The 20,587-nt window shown below is 37.1% G+C and overlaps 2 protein-coding genes across 5 annotated transcripts in view; both read left to right on the top strand.

Annotated features, from left to right (window-relative positions):
* Positions 1-17,287, top strand: part of bicd1a (bicaudal D homolog 1a) — a 38,832-nt gene extending 21,545 nt beyond the window's left edge. The window contains exons 3-9 of one of the 3 annotated variants that reach the window (XM_026927780.3): positions 2,712-2,864; positions 4,130-4,603; positions 9,007-10,119; positions 11,140-11,291; positions 11,393-11,603; positions 14,815-14,900; positions 15,502-17,287. In XM_026927780.3, the coding sequence (XP_026783581.2) occupies positions 2,712-2,864; positions 4,130-4,603; positions 9,007-10,119; positions 11,140-11,291; positions 11,393-11,603; positions 14,815-14,900; positions 15,502-15,613 (2,301 nt within the window). In that variant the 3' untranslated portion in view covers positions 15,614-17,287. The remainder of the gene's footprint in view (positions 1-2,711; positions 2,865-4,129; positions 4,604-9,006; positions 10,120-11,139; positions 11,292-11,392; positions 11,604-14,814; positions 14,901-15,501) is intronic. The other 2 variants (XM_026927782.3, XM_053235106.1) reach the window with 2 other exon arrangements.
* Positions 17,288-19,254: 1,967 nt separating this feature from the next.
* fgd4a (FYVE, RhoGEF and PH domain containing 4a) overlaps positions 19,255-20,587 on the top strand; it is a 66,776-nt gene continuing 65,443 nt past the window's right edge. Inside the window, exon 1 of one of the 2 annotated variants that reach the window (XM_026927082.3) lies at positions 19,255-19,523. In XM_026927082.3, coding sequence (XP_026782883.3) covers positions 19,421-19,523 — 103 coding nt within the window. In that variant the 5' untranslated portion in view covers positions 19,255-19,420. The remainder of the gene's footprint in view (positions 19,524-20,587) is intronic. The other variant, XM_053235108.1, reaches the window with a different exon arrangement.

Below are 20,587 nucleotides of genomic sequence, written 5' to 3'. Positions count from 1 at the left end.
CTTTGTACTGAAAGGAGAAACTTAACACATGTAATAAACGATTGAATTGTGTCTCATGCTGTGTTTTTTTACTACAATGCAGAGGTGTGTTTTATCCCAGTATTCTGGGCTGTGTCACTTTCTGGGTCAGATCCAGCATCACACTGCTGCACTGCTGCTGACCCTGGCGTGTGTGTGTGTGTGTGGCCCTGATTAGCAGTGTTACAATAGCGTCCTACTGGGTGACAATTGTTCAGTAATCCTCTGGACTTTACATCCAGCTCATTTGTAATTGAGGACACAGCCATGCTATGAATATACACTGATTCAACACATCCTCTGCGAGTGCTGAGTTGTACACACTAATCAGTAGCACTACTCACCTTTCAAGGTCACTGTTGACGGCCTAACAAAACAGCCTAATATAACATTTTGTAGTACTGAAAAGCTTCAAAGCTTTAGCTTTAGCTTTAGAGGACTGTAAAGAGGAAATTACTCTTATTGTATCTAGAATTATTGTACAGTTGAGAGTTATTGTACAGTTCATCTAGGAAAGATGAATGCATTAGCATAGATTACTGAGAAATATTTGTTAGCGTAGTATAAACTATTGTAAGTTAGAAAACCAAAGGTTTTTGGTGAGGAGCTGGTAGAGTAACAGTAGAGAACAGTGGTAAGGGCATTTCTGTGCTGAGCTCAAATGGCTGCACAGTGTGTAAAATAGAGAAAGATTCACTTCACTGTGTCTCTACAGGACCTGGCCAGACTCCAAACTCAGCTACACTTACACACACACACACATACACACACTAGTTTCTGAATCAGCACTTCTGTGAGCATCTTCACTCAGCACTGGGATTTCACCCTGCATGTTTGCACGGATCAGCAGTGTTTGGAAATGTGTGAATATTTTCAGAGAGAATAGCGACGGTCTCCAAGTGTCTAAACTAGAGATGGCACTGATTCAATTCCCAGGCTGATACCAGCAAAAAAGATGTATCAAATATCAAAGAAAAAAGACAAATTTGAACAAATTTGATCCAATTCTGTTACAAATATACATATCCCCATATGAATTTACACCCAGCATGTTGATTTAACCCTTCATTTGTGTCTAATTGGATACACACAGTAAAAATACTGTAGGGTGTTAATTCAGCACCATGTGTGTTAATTCAACACTGGGGATTTTTTTATAGACTTTTTTCTATAGACTGAAATATCAGAGAATTGCTCATAGTTCAACAATGTAAAAGCAGGTTAAAGTAGGTCATGATATGACAACATTAGCCACATGCCCTAACATTAACAACAACAAAAACCAAAAAGTCCATGAGCTATTCACTAAAGCAAATGTAAGGAGCTGCTATCTTGTCAGCTGTGTGGAAATAATTCACAATAAGGGACATTTTTTTTGGAAAAAGATTTTTTTTGGACCTAGAAATGTTCACATATAAAGAGACTTGATTATATTTTTGTTAGGGTTGATTTTATTATACTTTGTGTCATGTGCTAGCTATGTATTTTTCCTGTACTTTATAAGTGAAATGCTTTAGTTACAAAATCATTTTAAGGCTTGGTAGGCTTTAAAGAAAAAAAATATCAGATGAGTATCAGTATCAACTGATAGAAAATGGGGTTGCATAAACAGAAACGTTCATCAACATGAGCATGAGGTAATACGAATAGATTTTTCCATCTATTAGGATGCTTGGCTTTGCAGCTCACTGAAGAAGGGACAGGCATGTAGATAGGTAATGTTATAATAATTAATGTGAGTATTTGTGGGGGTTTTTTAAAGAGTGCTTGCTCAAACATAAACATTTCATTTTGAATTTGAGTTTCAAGTAATCCTATTTCAAGCGTTGCGACAGCAGACACACTGAGAGTTTATTCAAAATTTATGGCACTGCAAGAATTTTGTTTTCGACTGTCTTTGGTTGCAAAGGCACTAAATTGAACATGTCACATTATGCGTTCTGAGACTGCTGATCTCAACTAAGAAGTGTACACTTAAGAGAAGAGTATTACTCAAGGATTTCCCTGGAATCTTTTGTTACAGGGAAACCAAACTCAAGAACCCATTATGGTGCTACATTGCACATAAACTCTGGACTATGAGCAAAGGTCTATTTATGATGTTCTTGCAGTATACCAAAGGTATGGTAATGGTTATACATTAAGGGGGCGTTTAGCTTCTTAGTGCCCTGTCGTAGTCAGCTGTTTCTGCATCTGGAGTTTTCTTTGTTCTATTTTCTCTATGTAGAGTATCCAGTGTGGGAGGTAATGCCTACATCAGGGCTTCGTTATAAGGAGAGCAATTTATTACCCAGCATCCACATTAGCAGCAGCATGGACAGATTGAGAACACCACTGTATAGCTGTATACCATACAAGAAGAGTAATGAAACATTATAAATGTGTTAAAGGGGTTATGTGATAATGATCATGAGCACAGTGTTTCCTGTATGTGGTATGGGGGTAAAATTAATGCACAGGTTTAATGAACTGGTTTAGGAACCATTGCTCTAGATTGATCTTGAGCAGAGTTTCTGTTGACTGTAATGATTAACTGTTTATTTGTAGTGGATGTTTTGACCTGTATTCTGTCCTCGTTCTCTCAGTGCTTACTGTAACAGAGATGGAAATTGGTTCCGCTCTCCTTTCCCTCATGTTAGTTACAGAATAACAAGATGTTGTTTCATCTCTTGCCGTATCGCTGTTTGTTGCAGAGTAACGAGATGCTGGAGCTGCAGAAGGGCAGGCTGAGAGAAGAGATTAAGGAGTATAAGTTCAGAGAAGCCAGATTGCTGCAGGACTACACTGAGCTGGAGGAGGAGAACATCACACTACAGAAGCTCGTGTCCACACTCAAGCAGAACCAGGTGAACACACACAAAGAAACAGTCCCTCACACACTTACACTAACCTTACTTCTCCCTGTTGAATCCTGTTTTGTTTTATGATAACCGTTAAAGACTTACTGTGGACGCTTAACCGACTGAATGAACATTTACACAGATAAACGTTTGTCTAAAATACCCAATAGCTATTTTAGAAAAATAGCTTAATTGAGGAATAGCTACACTACACACTGCATACACTATTCATGTAGACTCCTAGAAAAAAATGGTTTCTAGAAAGTTCTTTAACCCATTAAGGGTTTTTATCTTTCTTCTTAGAATTTTAATCTGACTCAGAAATACACTGTTGTTGGTTTCTATATAGAAACTTCAATGGTTTTCTGAGGGAGAAATTCAACAGCCCATCAGGTTTCTAGATTTAACTTCTTGACATTGACGACGTGACATTGATTTTTTAGGAGAAATGAGAGCCTTGTCAGTGGCAAATACTGTAAGAGAGTCAGACTCATTTACCGTCTTCAACCAATTTAGGATTTTGTTGAATGTTTACATTTACACCACAACACGGTTGAATTCTTGATTCTCATTGGTCAGAAAGTGTTGATTAGTTTTCTATAACAGCAGCTCTGACAGTAGTGCGAGCTGCAAGATAAATAACAGGTTTATATTAATGCACTCATTCTAATACGTTATTGCTCTATATTTCTATAGTAACAACTAACACAGGGACCTGTATCATGGACGTGCTGCATAAATGAATGTTTTTTTAAGTGTAATTATTTATAGTAGGTTTTCTGTGAGGAGATTTATTTTGTATTTCTGAAAGGAGTCTCCTGTATCAGTGCTTTGTAACAGTTAGAGGTATGTCAGAGGTTAATTTTCAGCATGGAGGACTTTTTTTGTCTTATTTTTTTTTTGTCTTATTTTTTTTGTCTTAGGAGGACATTTTTTTTTGTCTTATTAACTTTAAGAGATAGAAAAAAGAGAGGCCAGTGAGGAAACCACTGTTTATAGCTGCTATAATGTAAGTGATAACAGGAACTAACTTGTTCTGTGGACATTCCACAACATTAAATGTAACTATAGATGGATAAAAAAGTATGTTGTGTAAGAGGAATAAAATAGTTTGGATGTGCTGTTATTGGAAAATAATCAACTTTATTGTGGCCTCTCTGTCATTCCATCAACCCGTCATTGATTATTTTCATTGATTATTACATTGATTATCACAGCTACTTCCTGTGACAGTTTTATTCCTTACATAAAAACAACTTCTTCTATTACAGGTGGAGTATGAGGGTTTAAAACATGAAATCAAAGTATTGGAAGAAGAAACAGTTCTGCTAAACAGCCAATTAGATGACGCGTTGCGTTTGAAGGACATCTCTGAGGGACAGTTAGAAGAGGCGCTGGATGCTCTGAAGAGTGAAAGAGAACAGAAGAACAGCCTGAGGAAGGAGCTAGCCCACCACCTCAGCCTGACTGACAGTGTGTTTGGAACCAGCACACAGATCCCCATCTCTGTTGTGGAGGGATTAAAGTTTGCAGAGGAGCCGACCACTAATGGCACCTTGGCCTCCGGCTCTAGTCCCAATAATGAGGACAGTAACAGGTGTAACGCATGTAATGGCCATGGGCCGAAGATGAACAGTGACTACCATCGGCCGGGTGGGAGGAAAGAAACGCTGAACCCTGTGTCTGATCTCTTCAGCGAACTCAACCTGTCTGAAATCCAGAAACTGAAACAGCAACTCTTACAGGTGAGTCACAAGTGTAAGCTGGATCTTACGTCTTTTAACTATAGTTATAGTTAATGACATTTAACCATAAATATAATTCATTCTGGGGTGCCAACCATTTTTCTAATTTGTGTGCACACTTCTTTTTAAATCTGTAGTCTGCTGAAAATCTTTCATATAATAAATTACTGACATTATTAAGTTTATGAGGAAAGGTTACTCTGAAAATTATGGCCCAAGCACATCTGTGCAATTAATCATATTTTCACCACAATCATAATATTTGCCTTCATTAATTATTAGTTACACTGGTCATTTTTGGTAATTTAAGTGAAAATAAGCTTTGGTCATTTCTTACTATTAAACTGACACACAATGATCTGGTGGCTATGCAGTGCACTAACGGAATAAGAACAATGTATTATGTGTGTTATAAGTTTATAGGGATTTATGTATAAGCTTATACGTTGATAGAGATAGTAGGTAATCAGGTTTATTTATTGTCACAAGGATATTAGAAAATCCTTAACATGGGTTTTTTTAGAGCTGAGTGCAACAGATGTGCAATGTAATAACACACTATTAAGACAAATATAACTATTCACAATGATGTGGGATACATTCTTTTCTATGTGGAAACATGATGATTTGCTTGTGTTTTGGGAAAAGTGAGTTTATTTAGCTTTTATAACAGGCACTCAATGAATGTATCAGTCTTAGCTTGATTCAAAGATTTCTACATTTAAAGGATAATGTTCAGTATAAAGTAAAATACAGTTTCATTTAGTTATGGTTACATTATTGTGCAGCCATAGGCTCATGCTTTCAACACCTCATTTAAAGTCTTATCCTAGTTACCTTGACCATCCTAATTCGATCCAAATTACTTAAAGTTTAATCAATAGAGTATTTAGAGCGAGAACTGGCTCTTTGTACACCATCTATGTTAATGAGCAGTTATCGACTACAGCCGAGTGATGAGCGTTTTATTCTGAAAAGAAGGCCTGCTTCTAACAGGAGCTTTTCATATGAACACACAGCATCATCTGAAGCATTACCTGGTCTATCAGTCACTCAGTAAACGTCTGATATGACTCTGGACAGCATGGGGTATGGAAAATGCATTATTAGGAAAGAAAAAGAAAAGAAATGAAGAAAGCCTTTCGCCAAGACTGATGACATGGTTAGCTTCGATTTCTAGGCAATGTAGTTATACTGACCGCAATGGGATTTGAAAGTCGATTGCTTTGAATCCAGATATCATGACTCAGGAGTGGATTTAGTAGGATTATGATTTATGGGAAGTGTAGCAGTGAATAAGTTGACTCATAGCAGTATCATTTGTGATGATTCTCCAGATTTGGATTAAGAAACGCTCCTTTCCAGGGCCAGTGTTCATTTATGTTATATTATCCCAAGACCTGGATTGGGGTGTTTGTGTGAATTTTTTAATGGCTTGCTGGTATGGAGAAAAAACAGAAAATAAGAGGTGTATTTGTATAATGATAAAGACCTATATTACAGTGTAATATTGTCAGAGCCACACATTTCCATCTGTCAGTGCATATATATACAAGCCATAAGGTCATCTTACACAGACTTTGGTCTCTCTCTCTCTCTCTCTCTCTCTCTGTGTGTGTATGTGTGCCATTGGCATGTTCAGTGGAAAACAGTAGGGGACAGGAATAGAAACTCTACCAGTGATAACACAAACACATACATCCTTTGCATACAGAGCTACATATTAGTACTGCAGCCATAACAAGCGTGACATATCCTATAATTAAAGGAAAGGAGTAAGGTTTCTTAATCCAAATCTGGAGAATCATCACTAATGGTCAAAATCAACTTATTCACAGCTATACTTCCCGTGAATCATAATCCTACAAAATCCAATCGATTTTCAAATCCTATGGTCAATGCAACATCCTATACAGATTGTTAGTCACATTCTTACTGCATAAATGCTTGACATTTTTGACTGATTTTAATTATTAACACTTTCTCTAATGGTAGAATATTTGTAACGGAATGATGTACACTAATTTTGAACAGTGTTTTCAATCACTGATGAAAAATTAAACCTATGAAGCACACAAATTAGTTATATAATGAGAAGACAGATCAGAGATATAAAGCATTTAATATGTAAATCTTCATTTGATGTTTCCCATTTCATCACTCAAGTGTTGCTCAGATTTGAGTGTTTTGGTATGTCTGTATTACACTAACATACATGACTCGGGAAAGGCTTGAGGATCCATGAGTTGGAGGTTTATTAGGCAACAATACACAATCCAAAATCAAGGTAATAAAGAGGGCAGTGGACAAAACACAAATGAGCATGAAGCATGAACACAAAATTCAAAAGAGGAGTAAAAAAAAAATGAGTAAGAGTCAAAGAACATGAAAATCAATCAATAGACACAAGCCACAAAGCTTACATGCTTGCAAGAATTGGCAAGACTTCACAATGATTGTTAGTTTGAGTTCACTTTACATACTGTCTAAACAGGAAACGTTGTTCTTCTGTTTTTCATACTATACTACCTCCCCAACAGGGTTTTCTGAAAGGAGAACCCACTGGTACATCTCTTAGTCCCTGACCCTAGTGAACCAGTATAATGCATTTATTGATAGAGACTTCAAATCACTTCTGTAAGTCGCTCTGGATAAGGGTGTCTGACAGATGCCATAAACTGAAATGGAAAAGCTTGTGAAGTAGTTCAGTACTCATGGGAGGGGGACCTCTGCTGGCAGGGAGGTGTAATTTACCAGGCTGATGTGACAACTACAAAGCTCATGTTAGATATTTATTATATGCGCATACTATATATTGTTGTATATACACATTGCCTGAAAATCTCATTGTGCTGTCTGGCATATTTCCACAAGTCACAGAAAATCCTTATGTCAACATAGCTTTCAGGCTAATCTGTTTAGTGTATATATTTATTTTCTGTTTTCCTGGCTCTCCTCCAAAGAGGGTTTGAAATTCAATCAAATGAAAATAGCTTACTTCTCCAATACAGTGGTTGATCAGAAAGCAATTAAGCAGTACTCGAGTTCAGTTACAGGGATGACACACTATGACATATGCTAAATTTCCATCAGATGAGTTGAGGAAATATCACACCTTCCTAGAAACATCAAGCTTTCCTTGAAATAGCACGTCTGCATGTTGTTAATTTAAATTTATTTCAAGCTATAAGATAAAATTTAACTTATATCTTATCTTATAGCTTGTATCTAATATTTAAAATATTATCTATAGATTAGTATATCATTTAAACGAGGTGAAATTGTATTCCATATACTTCAGTGTCCCCTAATATGAAGAATGTATCCTAGATAGACCAGCAAGAAACAGTTAAATGCCTTTACTCATTACTATGTAGTAGGTTATTTAGTAGTCTTGACCTTACATTTGGTATTGGTTATGATTCAGTTACAGAATAAGGAAAATGGATCGATGTTAATATTTAATACAGAGGGTTCCCCACCCCAATATAATCAGTATAGAGGGTTCCCCCACCCCAGTATAACCAGTAGATTGAAATAACAGTCTGAGTGCAGAGAGCTAAACATCCAGAAATTGCTATTTCTTAGTAAATCTAAAATAAATAAATAAATAAAATTAAATAAAAATAAAAATTCTGTAAATGGACAATATGAAGCAACCCTGACCACTGATCTTAACATGACACCATCTAAACATACCCCAATCTGATACAATCTAGATTTTGTAACTACCAAAATTCTGCCAGTTTGTCATTTTTGAAGTAAACACACCCCCATAGTTTTACTGGTTAGAGCTCGAAGACTCTGTTTCCATTATCTAAAAGTGAAGAATAAAATGAAGATCACTAGCTACATCTTCTAAAATTCACTAAGCCACACTGTTACTTGAATATATTAATACTCTATTGCTTTTTAGCAACTATTAACACTTGACACTTGACTGGGAAAATGATCTTTCATCATAGATTCCTCCTTTTTTTAAAAAAATATTATTTCAAAAATAAAAACATCATATAATCATTGATATAGTGACAATTTCTGGAAGTAGGTAGGTTTATTTAACATTTATGGAAGGAGCCTCCAGCATCAGCACTTCAGGGTCAGTAAGTTTTCCGCCACGGGAGAGACTTCAGACTTTGTGCTTTCTGGTTAATCCATAACATGACAGCTGGAAGTTTTCTTCTCATATATGAAATGCAGTGTAAGACTGGAAGGAAAGAATGTAATATGTCAGTGTCTTCAATAAGATTGTGTGGCCCTGGTTACTAAAACAGTGAAAGTGAAATACCTCAACATATAGGAAGGAAATTGTGGAAATTGTATATACAGTATATCTGACATTACTCAAGCATTTCCACTAGTGATTCTTCTATTAATTTCATATGCATCCTCCCATCCACTAGGTGGAGCGAGAAAAGGCCACCCTACTGGCTAACCTGCAGGAGTCTCAGACCCAGCTACAGCACACGCAGGGAGCTCTAACGGAGCAGCACAAGCGTGTGAATTGCCTTACAGCACGTGTCAATACTATGAAACGTCTGTACAGCGACAAGGAGCTGGATGCTGAGGAGACCGAGAAAGGGGACACTCCTTTGAATGGCTGCCGTGAGTACGACATCGACATTAATGGCATTGAGATCCTGGAATGTAAGTACAAGGTGGCTGTTACAGAGGTCATCGACCTGAAAGCTGAGCTGAAAGCCTTGAAGGAAAAGTACAACCAGTCTGTGGAGAGCCAATCAGAAGAGCGCAGCCAAAGTGAGGGGAAACTGCGAACACTTTATGAGCATGTGACATCATTGGAAATAGAGTGTCGTGAGAGCCGTGAGCGAATCACCAGCCTAGAGGCCGAGCTCCGATGCACATCATCCATGTCCAGTGAGAGCCAAGCCATGCTGAATGCTGCTCAGGATGAGCTAGTTACCTTCAGCGAAGAACTTGCCCAGCTCTACCATCATGTCTGCTTGTGCAATAACGAAACACCCAATCGTGTCATGCTGGACTACTACCGCCAGAGTCGTGTTACACGTAGCGGCAGTCTTAAAGGCACTGAAGACCCACGTGCATTGCTGTCACCACGCCTTGCCCGTCGACTTGCTGCTGCCAACTCGTCAGATTCTTCTCGGAGCCCTCATGACTCACCCTTGAAGGAAGCATCAGGTGAAGGGGGTAAAGCAGAGACAGTGAGTCCCAACAGACCCCCATTTGGCTCCCCGGTCCACAGTGCCTCACCATCTGCTTCACCCTTACCAGAGGCAAGTGGAGATCTTCGCAAAGAGCCTTTGAATATTTACAACCTGAATGCCATTATTCGGGACCAGATCAAGCACCTTCAGAGAGCTGTGGACCGCTCACTGCAACTGTCCAGACAGAGGGCTGCTGCTCGGGAGCTAGCACCCATCTTTGACAAGGACAAGGAGGCCTGCATGGAGGAGATCCTGAAGCTGAAGTCCCTCTTGAGCACGAAGAGAGAACAGATAGCCACTCTACGGCTTGTACTTAAAGCCAACAAACAGGTACGAAGAGTACATTTTTTTTCTAATAATGTAAATGGATATTTTGCATGTAGAAAGAAGCCAAAGTTGTCAATATGTATAATTTGTATATCAAAGCATTTATAATCATTCCATTTCTCACAAATTCAGTTATTAGGCTACTCTAAAATATGATACCAAATATTTAGTTATAAATTATATAGGGTCATAGTTATTAAATGGTCAGATTGGTCTCATAATTGCACATTTTTAAGAATTTGTATGAAATGTTGTTTGTATGAGATGTGTGGTTAGTGGTCATTAGCTTTCTTTACAACTTCATTCATAACAAAATCACCCACTATTTAGAGTTCTTAAAAACAATTAAGGCAAATTCATTGCATTAAATGATTTTTATATGTTATAGCCTTTTAACATTTTCTTAAGGTAAATTTTACCTCAGAATTTCTTCATCCAGCTAGCTTACCAAAAATCTTGGCTAGTTATAGCTAGATAGTTAGCATTGTTACTAAATGCTTGCATTTAATAATGCTAATGCTAGCTAGCCAATGAAAGTACTGGTGTTTTATGAGTGTAGGTCTAGCAAAGGACTAACCTTACAGTTTCACTTAAAATGTCACAAGTCAAAATTAAGTAATAATTAGACAAACTTCCTGTCATCAAATGAAACAAATTCATGTTTTGTTTGATGTATTCATGTACAACTTACTTTATATACATTAATTAGTAGTAACTACCAAGGACAAAAAGCAGTTTAAAAAGTGTTCCAGGTGAATATGTTTCAAGAAAATTAACCTAAGCTAATTAGCCTAAGCATAGCTAGTCCATGAATTTTTAAAGAATTAGTGCGCACATTTGGTAAGAAAAAAATAAGAAGGCTGAAGGGACAGCTGAGCTTTTTTTTTTTTTTTTTTTTTTTTTTTTTTACTAACTTGTTATATATAAAATATAGAATGTTTCCTAGAAGCTCTCCAGGTTATAGTACATCCCTATTCATGGCAAAAAAAAAAAATTATAGTCTCGTGTGACCTTTTTGTCCAGACTGCAGAAGTAGCCTTGGCGAACCTGAAGAGCAAGTATGAAAATGAAAAGACTATTGTGACAGAGACAATGATGAAGTTGAGGAATGAGCTAAAGGCTCTGAAAGAGGACGCAGCCACCTTTTCCTCTCTGAGGGCGATGTTTGCCACCAGGTACATTGATTTTTGGAGTCATCAGCCATTCATTCTAATAGGTGTATGGACCATTTTAAACTATTTTTAATCATTTTCTCCCTATTTCTCGCTTTCTGAAGGTGTGATGAGTATGTTACTCAGCTGGATGAGATGCAGAGGCAGCTGGCAGCAGCAGAGGATGAGAAAAAGACTCTGAACTCTCTGCTCCGCATGGCCATCCAGCAGAAGCTGGCCCTCACACAGCGTCTGGAAGACCTGGAGTGTGATCATGAGCAGTCACATCGTGGCCGTGGAGGAAAGATGCCCAAAATCAAATCCAGTCCTCAAAAAGTAAGTTGCAAAACGATGCTCACAACACTGGACTAGCCATACTGTACCATTATCCTTCTTATTTCAAAATAATATTCCATCATTGCAATATAGTACTCAATCACAGTTCTCAGACTTCTCATAGCTGAGCCTGTGTAGGTACAGAACAGACTGATGAGAAGGCATGAGACACAAATTTATTATTTCGAATATCAAGATACAAAATACTGGCAAATCGAATTTTGCTTCTCTGAGGTGTATTGCGATATTTCCTTTTAATATCCATTGTGAGCTCTACCTCTTTTTACACAATAGATGACAGCGCCAGTGGTAGTAGCATACAGAGCATGAAGTTTGCAGGTGGGAACCCAACTGCTTTGAAGCATGCTTTCTTAATAGTCCAAAAAGTAAAGCTAATCAGAAGAAAGTGTTGTGGCACATGTGTAAAACACAGGACAAATCTATTTTCCACACAGTCCAGAATACCATAAACCACTGTATATACATGCACTCCGGTTTCTACTGCGGCTGGCATGATAACGGTCTGAATGTGGATTAAAATCAACTCGTGTGTGCTGCACTTGATGTAAGTCACACTCGCATCTAGAAGCATACCATGTGTTGTGCTGATCTGTACAATTAAATTGATAAGGGTGTCGTGCTCATACATTTAAGGTGGATGTCAGACAGCAGGAGGAGCAGTGATTAATTTGTTAATCATTTTAGGGCACAATCTACCATCAAACAATCTTTCCATATTAATAACGTCGCCATGAAATACATTTATGACATTGAAAAAGATTAAAATAATGTTAATAATAGGGGAATATTAACCTTATATTATAAATTCTGATCTACATTTTTTTACAATACAACATATTGATATTACAGTGGTTTGATTTAATTGTCATTGCAAATTAGATGTATTAAAATTGAATATTTTATTTGTATCATCTCACGAAGCCTGTCTCGGGCTATGTCACATATCGTGGCTTTAGTGTATCATCTCAAATCAGAAAGAGCAGAGCTCCATCTAGTGGGCATTTACCGTAAGTGCAGAAACTGAATCTCTTTAATGTTGGTTTGCATTCCTGCTCCAAGCTGCTCATCCACCTTCAGGCCTCCATCCACTCTTGATTTTGATTACCTACTTAGCATAATGTCTAACTGCTACTTTGACTAAAGCATAAATCTAAATATTTTGCATTAAATACAGATTATAAATTACCTCATGGCCACTGCCTGTAACTAACGATGCAGTCAGACACATCTGTGCTATTTAGGGATACAGCATATGGGAATGCAGAGTGTGCATTATGCAGACTCAGGATATGCCCTCACGTCTGCTCTGTACTATCCATTACGTGTGTCCCAACAGTCTGTAGAGTATAGTCTGTTGTATAGGATACATCATTTATCATAAAGCACGAGGGCTATGGGCCAAAACACATTTGAGGAGAGTTCTGGTCAGTGATGCCTCTCAGGGGTTCTACATTAGATCAGCGTGGTTAAGATGGACCCTGAACTCAGACAGATCGTCTGATAGGGTGATTTGTCTGGGATGTTTAAACTTGCTGATGTTTGTGGACACTTATGGGTCCATTTCTGATTGCAGGCGTGATGTAACACATATGAAGAGTACAGTGTGTTTATTCCTCTGGTTCACCTCGGGATTATTTTATTATGATTTTATTCTATAATTTTGCATATTGTGTATAGCCTGGGTTATGTCAGAGTACCGCAGTATCGCCCATTTTGCTGTAAGGTGCATGAATCATGAGGTTGTGTATTTAAGGTGTAAACCAGTCTGCTGTTCTTCTGTGTGCCAACTTTATGGTCTGTTTAACAGCACACATAAAGGAGACTATTACCAGTAAAACAAAAATGTGTGCTTCAAACCGTCTGAAAAAATATCTGACTCATTCTGTGAAAAACCTGCTTTTAGAGAAACTTGTTCAAACCTGCACTAGGATTAGCTGCTAAATTCTTTTATGCAATTAAAAAACTAATATAGTTTAATTCTGCCTCCTAAAGTGAACTAGTGCTATAAGATTGTGATTATATTTTTTTAAATGCTGCTAAACATAGAGTTTCATGATTCTGTTTAATAGCTTAAATATGAAAATAATAAATCATAAATTATAAATTTAGTTATAATTAGGCATATACAGTATAAAATTAGTTTTGTACATTAATACTGTTATTGTTTAAAAGAAGAAACAGATGGTTTAGGTCATTTTAATTTGTCATCTTTATCTTTAAGAAAAAAAAAAGTCTAAAATTCTCTTTCACGTCATCATGAAGTGCAGTTTGCTACCAGTGTGTGAACTGGTCATGTGCATTTTTTATAATGGCAATATTTAAAAATATAATATAATAAAATGTTTATAAATATTGCCATTCTAAACTGCACATGACCATACATACATACATATATATCTATATATATCTATATATATATATATATCTATATATATATATATATATATATATATATATATATATAGATATAGATATATATATATGTATGGTCATGTGCAGTTTAGAATGGCAATATTTAATGCTATATTTGAAATAAAATGCTATATTTGAAAATTATTAAGATATTTAGTTAAAATTATTATTATTATTATTATTATTATTATTATTATTATCTTTCTATTACATTTAAACAGTTAATCCTGACAGTAGGGGCTGCAGTAGCTTCCTTGGCACGTTTAGCACCCTTCACTTCCCTCATCCTTGTAATGAATAATGTTTACTGTTCAGTGAACTAACTGTAACAAGCTCTTCGTGTTTCCTTGTATTATGTATATTCTTTGTACCACTGTGTTTCTGTACTACCATCAGAATGCTTGATTTTTGAACAGCTTTTTAACAATCATCACCACATCTTAAATTCTGCAAACTCCTCCAGCTTTTTTCTTCATCCATAAATTTTTGACCATTAATAGGTCAATATTACAATATTTTTTACACTTACTCACTAACCATTTTTATTAAACAGCTGAAATATAATCCACACATTAGAAAGTCCAGAGAGTAGAGTCCACACATTAATTGTGTATGTGTGTGTGATTTAGATCTTCTGTTAACTCCACTGTCACCTTTTACTTGAGTTGTTCTATGTTTTGCTCATATAAGTCATTCCTGCTGTGTGTTAGTGTGTCCTAGTGTGCATGTGTGTCACTAACCCTGACTGTCACTCCTGTATATCTGTCTAATTTATCAGTCTCTTGTAGATTGTCAGCAGCCTGCTGCATCAGTACCGCCACTCTCCCGACAAGTGAGGAGTGGGAGAGTATTCACAGCTCGCAGGTAACCTGCCCTACAGAGGAACTTCATCCCTCTGTTTAGTTACCGAGCAGAGCAGACGTTGTAGATGCTTTGTACCACTCAAGAATATTTTTAGCACACTATTCGACAAAGTCATAATTGAGCATGCGTATACTGTACACGTATCCTTCAGTGCTTCGTACGTAAGTTCAGAGCCCTTGAGTTTATATTTGATTTGGCATGGGGTCGGGTTGACTGGATTACAAAACATTATAACCTACCTATCTCTCTGAGCATGATAGAGCCCTTAGTTAATATACAACAGGTTCAAAGTGCTAGCACAGCTTTATCATCATGCACATATAAAACACCCTTCGTTTTGTGTAACATATTAAAGCTACTAATTCCCAGAGCTCCTTGCCTTTGTCTTGGTGTCATTTGTTTAATACCAGTTTGTCAGTGTAATTATATACCTGTATACACTGTATGTCTTTTCCATGTCTTAGATATTTAACATGTATTGTCTGGAGCATTTTTTAACTCTTTATATAATAGGTAGGTAATTTTAAGCATGAACCATACTATAATAAAAAAATCATAATTTTCTTTTCTTTTTCCTTCCTTTTTTGCCTCATGGTTGTAGTACTAATATTGTGATAACACTTCGAGAAGATGAGCTACAAGAAGCCACCTCCAGACTTCCCTGCGACCCTTTTAAATGTCTGGCACATCGCTCCGATATACCTGGTCCTTAGCCCCTCCCACTGGCCCCTCCCATCCCACCATTTCCTGTGGCCCTGCCTACTTCCAGAGGAACTAACCAGGGGACATGCTTTTTAAACATCCGGTCAGGTGCTCCTCTTTCTGTGTGACCTCAAATGGACTCACCCTGTTTTAACCCACGTTGGTGAGCCAAGACTATGGTGCACTACTTTGCTCTCATTGGATACAAATTAACACATCTTCCAATGGAAAGAGAGAGAGAGTGAATACTAATGCCTGGAATGGACTTTTTTGTCATTTATTTATCTATTTATTTATGTTTATTAAGTTCTATTTCTATTTATTTGCAATCTTGTGTGACTGGAATTCATTTTTCATTTGAAACTGAAAGGTGCAGCTTTGCTGTGGATTTTTAGAATATCAGCAGCTGAGTAATTGAAATATTGTTTTTTATCCAAAACATAAAAATATGTTTAAAAGCTTCTAAAAGGTTTGGTAAAAAAAAATATGTTGACGTTCAACAATATTTTAAATTTCTAATATTTGGGTTTAATGGTCATGGGATAAAAGAGTGGATAGGAAACGTCCATGGTTACAAAATTGTTACAGATTTTTTTTTTTTAGTCAAACCAAGAAAGTGTTATTTGACAATAAGATTTGCTTGAGGTGTTGAATAGACCAGAACAAGTTGAATCAAAGTAATAACTGTAAATGTAATTTTCCAACATGTGGTTGAGAGACATTTGGTTTTGGCATGTGTAAAATCTTCCATTATGTTTCCATTACAGTGATAATATTGTTAAGATGCCATGCATAGGGTGTATTTTATTAATTTATATTGATTTGCAATGCATTATCATAAAGATTATATTTTATACTTGATTTGTCTTTTTTTTTTTTTTTAAGTTTATGTGAGCAAGTTAGGGAAGAGTGTTTGAATGTGAGTGATACTGTAAAAGTTAAAGAGCAGATAGTGAATACTGGCCAGAGAGTGGTCTGATCCTGTTGTGCTGAAACTTTCAACATTGTGAAACCCCAAACCTGTATACAGCAATTGAAATCTTTTACATCATATTTTCACTAAAAAGGTGATTATGGGTGTAATGTCTCTCCTCGCTCACTCTTCTCTCTTTCTCCCACCTATGACTTAAGCACAAAGGCATTAATAATCTCAATATTTATTTGGTCTTATTATATTGTCAGACATACCAGCAGGACAATTTCAGATACTTTCCAGACTTCAGATGCTAATAAATCTCTAAAGAAGTTGTTAAACTACTGAATGAAATCTGCACTCCTTCAGTATGTAAGTATCTTTTGTGAAAGTGGAACAAAGTTGAGTTTCTCTAATAACACTCACAAAAGAGGTCGTCTGATGAATGGTCTTATTGAGACGCCTGTTTCAGTCTTCCTGGTACTTCTGGTACCATATCTCTTAGTTTACATGGAAGGGCTTTTGATTGTTCTGTATGAGCTGATTGTGTTCGGTTTGAAATATTGTGGTTGCTTGATGTGCACAATGGTCAAAAAAGGAAATGAAGTGATATACACTGAACTGGACAATCACCCTCCTTGTTACTGGTGAAAGCATAGTTGTGAGAGCAGGACATAATGATACAGTGCTTTTTGTGTATATGTATTCACTTATTGATAATGTCATGATTTACGTATTTGTTCATGAAATAAAATCTGAACTCATGATTCAATTCTGCATGTTGTCAAAGGCTAATAAACAATGAGGTGTGATGGGTGAATGGCCCTCCATGAGACACACAGCAGACTGCATTTTGTTGAAAAGTAGAAGATTGAAGACTGATTTTTTAAAGAGCAGAATGATTGAACAAAGACAACAATATGTCACCTCTGGAATAATATTGTAAAAAATTCATTCATCTTCAGTAACCGCTTTAACCTGGTCAGGGTTTTGGTGAATCCTGAGCCAATCCCACGAGGGCACGGGGCAGGAATACACCAGTTTATCACAGGACATTATGCAGACATTCACCTAGGGGCAATTTACAGTAGCCAGTCCACCTACTGACATGTTTTTGGGAGTTGGAAGGAAACCAGAGAACCCAAAAGTTGCAATAGTAATTATTCAACTCAAAAACAGTGCAGTGTATTACAAATAATCAGGACATTTCACTCATGTCACTCATGAAATCACCCTACATGTCTAAACATGCAAAACCTAATTCTGTGATAAACATGGATGTTACCCCTTAGATTTTATTACTCACTGTTACAAGCAAATACAACATGACGTTTGGGGCCTCGGTTAAAAAAAAGTGCTTTTATATTAGATCCCACACCATATGTTTGTGTACAGGCTATAGATAAATTACAGATGCCTAAACATTCAACTGGCAACGTATTTCCTAGCTTACTTCTTACCTGATTATACTGATCAATAAATCAAGCTTTGTTTTAGTGTTTAGCACATTTGCCTCGCACCTCCAGGGTTGGGGGTGTGATTCCTGCCTCCGCCCTGTGTGCGTGGAGTTTGTATGTTCTCCCTGTGCTTCATGCTTCGGGGGTTCCTTCGGGTACACTGGTTTCCTCCCCAAGTCCAAAGACAAGTCTTGTAGGCTGATTGGCATCTCTAAATTGTCCGTAGTGAGTGAATGTGTGTGTGTGTGTGTGTGTGTGATTGTGCCCTGCGATGGGTTGGCACCCCGTCCAGGTTGTCCCTGAGTTCCTGGGATAGGCTCCAGGCTCCCCGCGGCCCTGTGTAGGATAAGTGGTACAGAAAACAGATGGATGGATAACAATTAAACAATTTCCCTCACAGGATCAATAAAGTCTATCTATCTATCTATCTATCTATCTGTCTGTCTGTCTGTCTGTCTAACTATCTATCCATCTGTCCATCACCTAAGCATGGTAGCTGTAATGACGGATGGTCAGCTTGACCAGTGTGTTTTGCTAACTAGCTGTTCAGAAAAAGCTGGATATTTGAACATTGGTGTGAGTTTCATTGAAAGCTGGACTAGGACATAATATTTATGTCTTCTCTAAAGTATTTAATATTAGTGTAATTAGCATTGAACTAGGCTGCTAGGTTTTTTTTTTTTTTTTTCTAATATGAGCCTGTTGGACAGTACTCTCTTTCAGGCTAGTCTGTGGTGACTCTTTAGCACTTAGCACATTTGCAGGTTTTATTGTTTTGACTTTCTTGGAGTAGTCACACTCATAAGAATGTTACTTCTGAAAAAAGGAAAATATCACGTAAATGCAGTTTTTCCGCAGTTTATGCGTGTTTTTAGTACTGCCAGCAAAACTAAGATAAACCTGTCTTGTGTGACAGTTAAAATTCCGTTAACCAATAATATTCTCCTCACAGAGAGTAGACCTACAGTACATATAAGCTAAGAAAACTACTGTGCTTCATTACTTCAGGATGAAACAAGTGAATTTGAATGATATATGTCTGTGTGAGTCTGTCTCCTGGCTTCTTTAACAACCTGCTTCCGACAAACATTTCGAGTAAACCGTACCAAGTATTTCCATCAGATAAGATGACTATGATAGCGTTATGCTTCGCCAAGCTGTCGCGAGGAAATCGTTTTCTATTGGCCACTCCTAGAGTAAGAGAACAATCGCGACCAATCGCTGCGTTAGGAACAGTGAGGTAGGCGGGGCTTGTAGCGGTTAAGGTGAACGCCGCGGTAACCGGATGAACTCCTTGAAATCGCTGAGCAGAGGCGTTTAGTCTGGAGTCGAGTTAGGACGCTGGAGCAGCCACTGCGGGGTGGAGAAGGAGTGGAGTAGGAGGAAGACACTGGAAGTAACTTTCCGTATGTCTGTTACTTTGGAGAAGCGAAGGATAAAGCTTTTCAATGTTGGACAGGTCTAAGGAAGCCATGGGAGACTTCAGGAGAACCGCCTTCAGGAGGAAACCAAGGAGTGGAGGATCAGATGAGCAGCCTGAAGAGCAGACAGGTGAGTTCAGATTCAGAAACACTCAGAAAGCCCAGGTGGAGCAGTATGAGCACTGGGACTATCTTACACCCTGCTGAACTGGATTGGGGGATTACACAGAGGATTACAGTCAAGTGATCAAAGTTTTGCACACTATATAATTTCTGTATATACTGTCCAGCTCTGTAGATCTGCATGTTTTTTTTTTACATATACTATTTATATATTCATATATGTGTGTGTTTGTGTGTGTGTGGAATATGAATATATAAATAGAATATAAATGTATAAATATAATTTCTGTATATACTATCCAGCTCTGTAGATCTGCATATTTTTTCTTTACGTATTCTATATATATGTATATATATCTGTGTAATACACATATATATTTAGAGGAATGTAATCTAATGTGAATAAAATAGAATATATAAAAGATTTATAAATAGAATATGTATGTGTGTGTGTATATATACACATACATACACACACACACACACACACGTATATATCTATTTTATATATTCTGTTTTTATTCACATTACATTACATTCCTCTACAGGCTGCTACACTTCATCATATAGTCTACTATATTTTATTATATTCTGTTTTTATTATATGTGTGTATATATTATATATATTATATCTTAGTTCATTGTTGCTTCTGTTCATTGTTGCACTGTGGTATGAGAAGCTAAGAAAAAACATTTCACTACATTGCATCACGTGTATGGTATATGTATATGCTCTGACTTCACACTACACCTAAGCACAGCCGTGATCATGTGTCTGATTTTGCAAGCATGGAATATCCGTTGGGATTTTTTTTTTTTTTTTTTTTTAGCTCCAGTAGCATACAGTGGAATTTGGTAGTTTTGTTTTGATTTGTTCGTTCAGCTTTGCAGGCAAGTCCATACTGGTCATGGGTTACTCTTCTGCACACTCCTGCACTCCTGCTCCTGCAAATATAGTATATCATATTGCAGTTGCACTGCTGCGCTTTGCAGTTTGTTATTGCACACACACTGGAGAACCCTTGATGTGACTTTGTGGATCCTTCTGCATTATTTTAAACAGCATAATAT

This window comes from Pangasianodon hypophthalmus, chromosome 6 (assembly GCF_027358585.1).
Source record: "Pangasianodon hypophthalmus isolate fPanHyp1 chromosome 6, fPanHyp1.pri, whole genome shotgun sequence".
Classification (NCBI taxonomy): domain Eukaryota; kingdom Metazoa; phylum Chordata; class Actinopteri; order Siluriformes; family Pangasiidae; genus Pangasianodon; species Pangasianodon hypophthalmus.
Note: the sequence above shows the minus strand (reverse complement) of the source record. Positions and strands in the feature narration are given on the sequence as shown.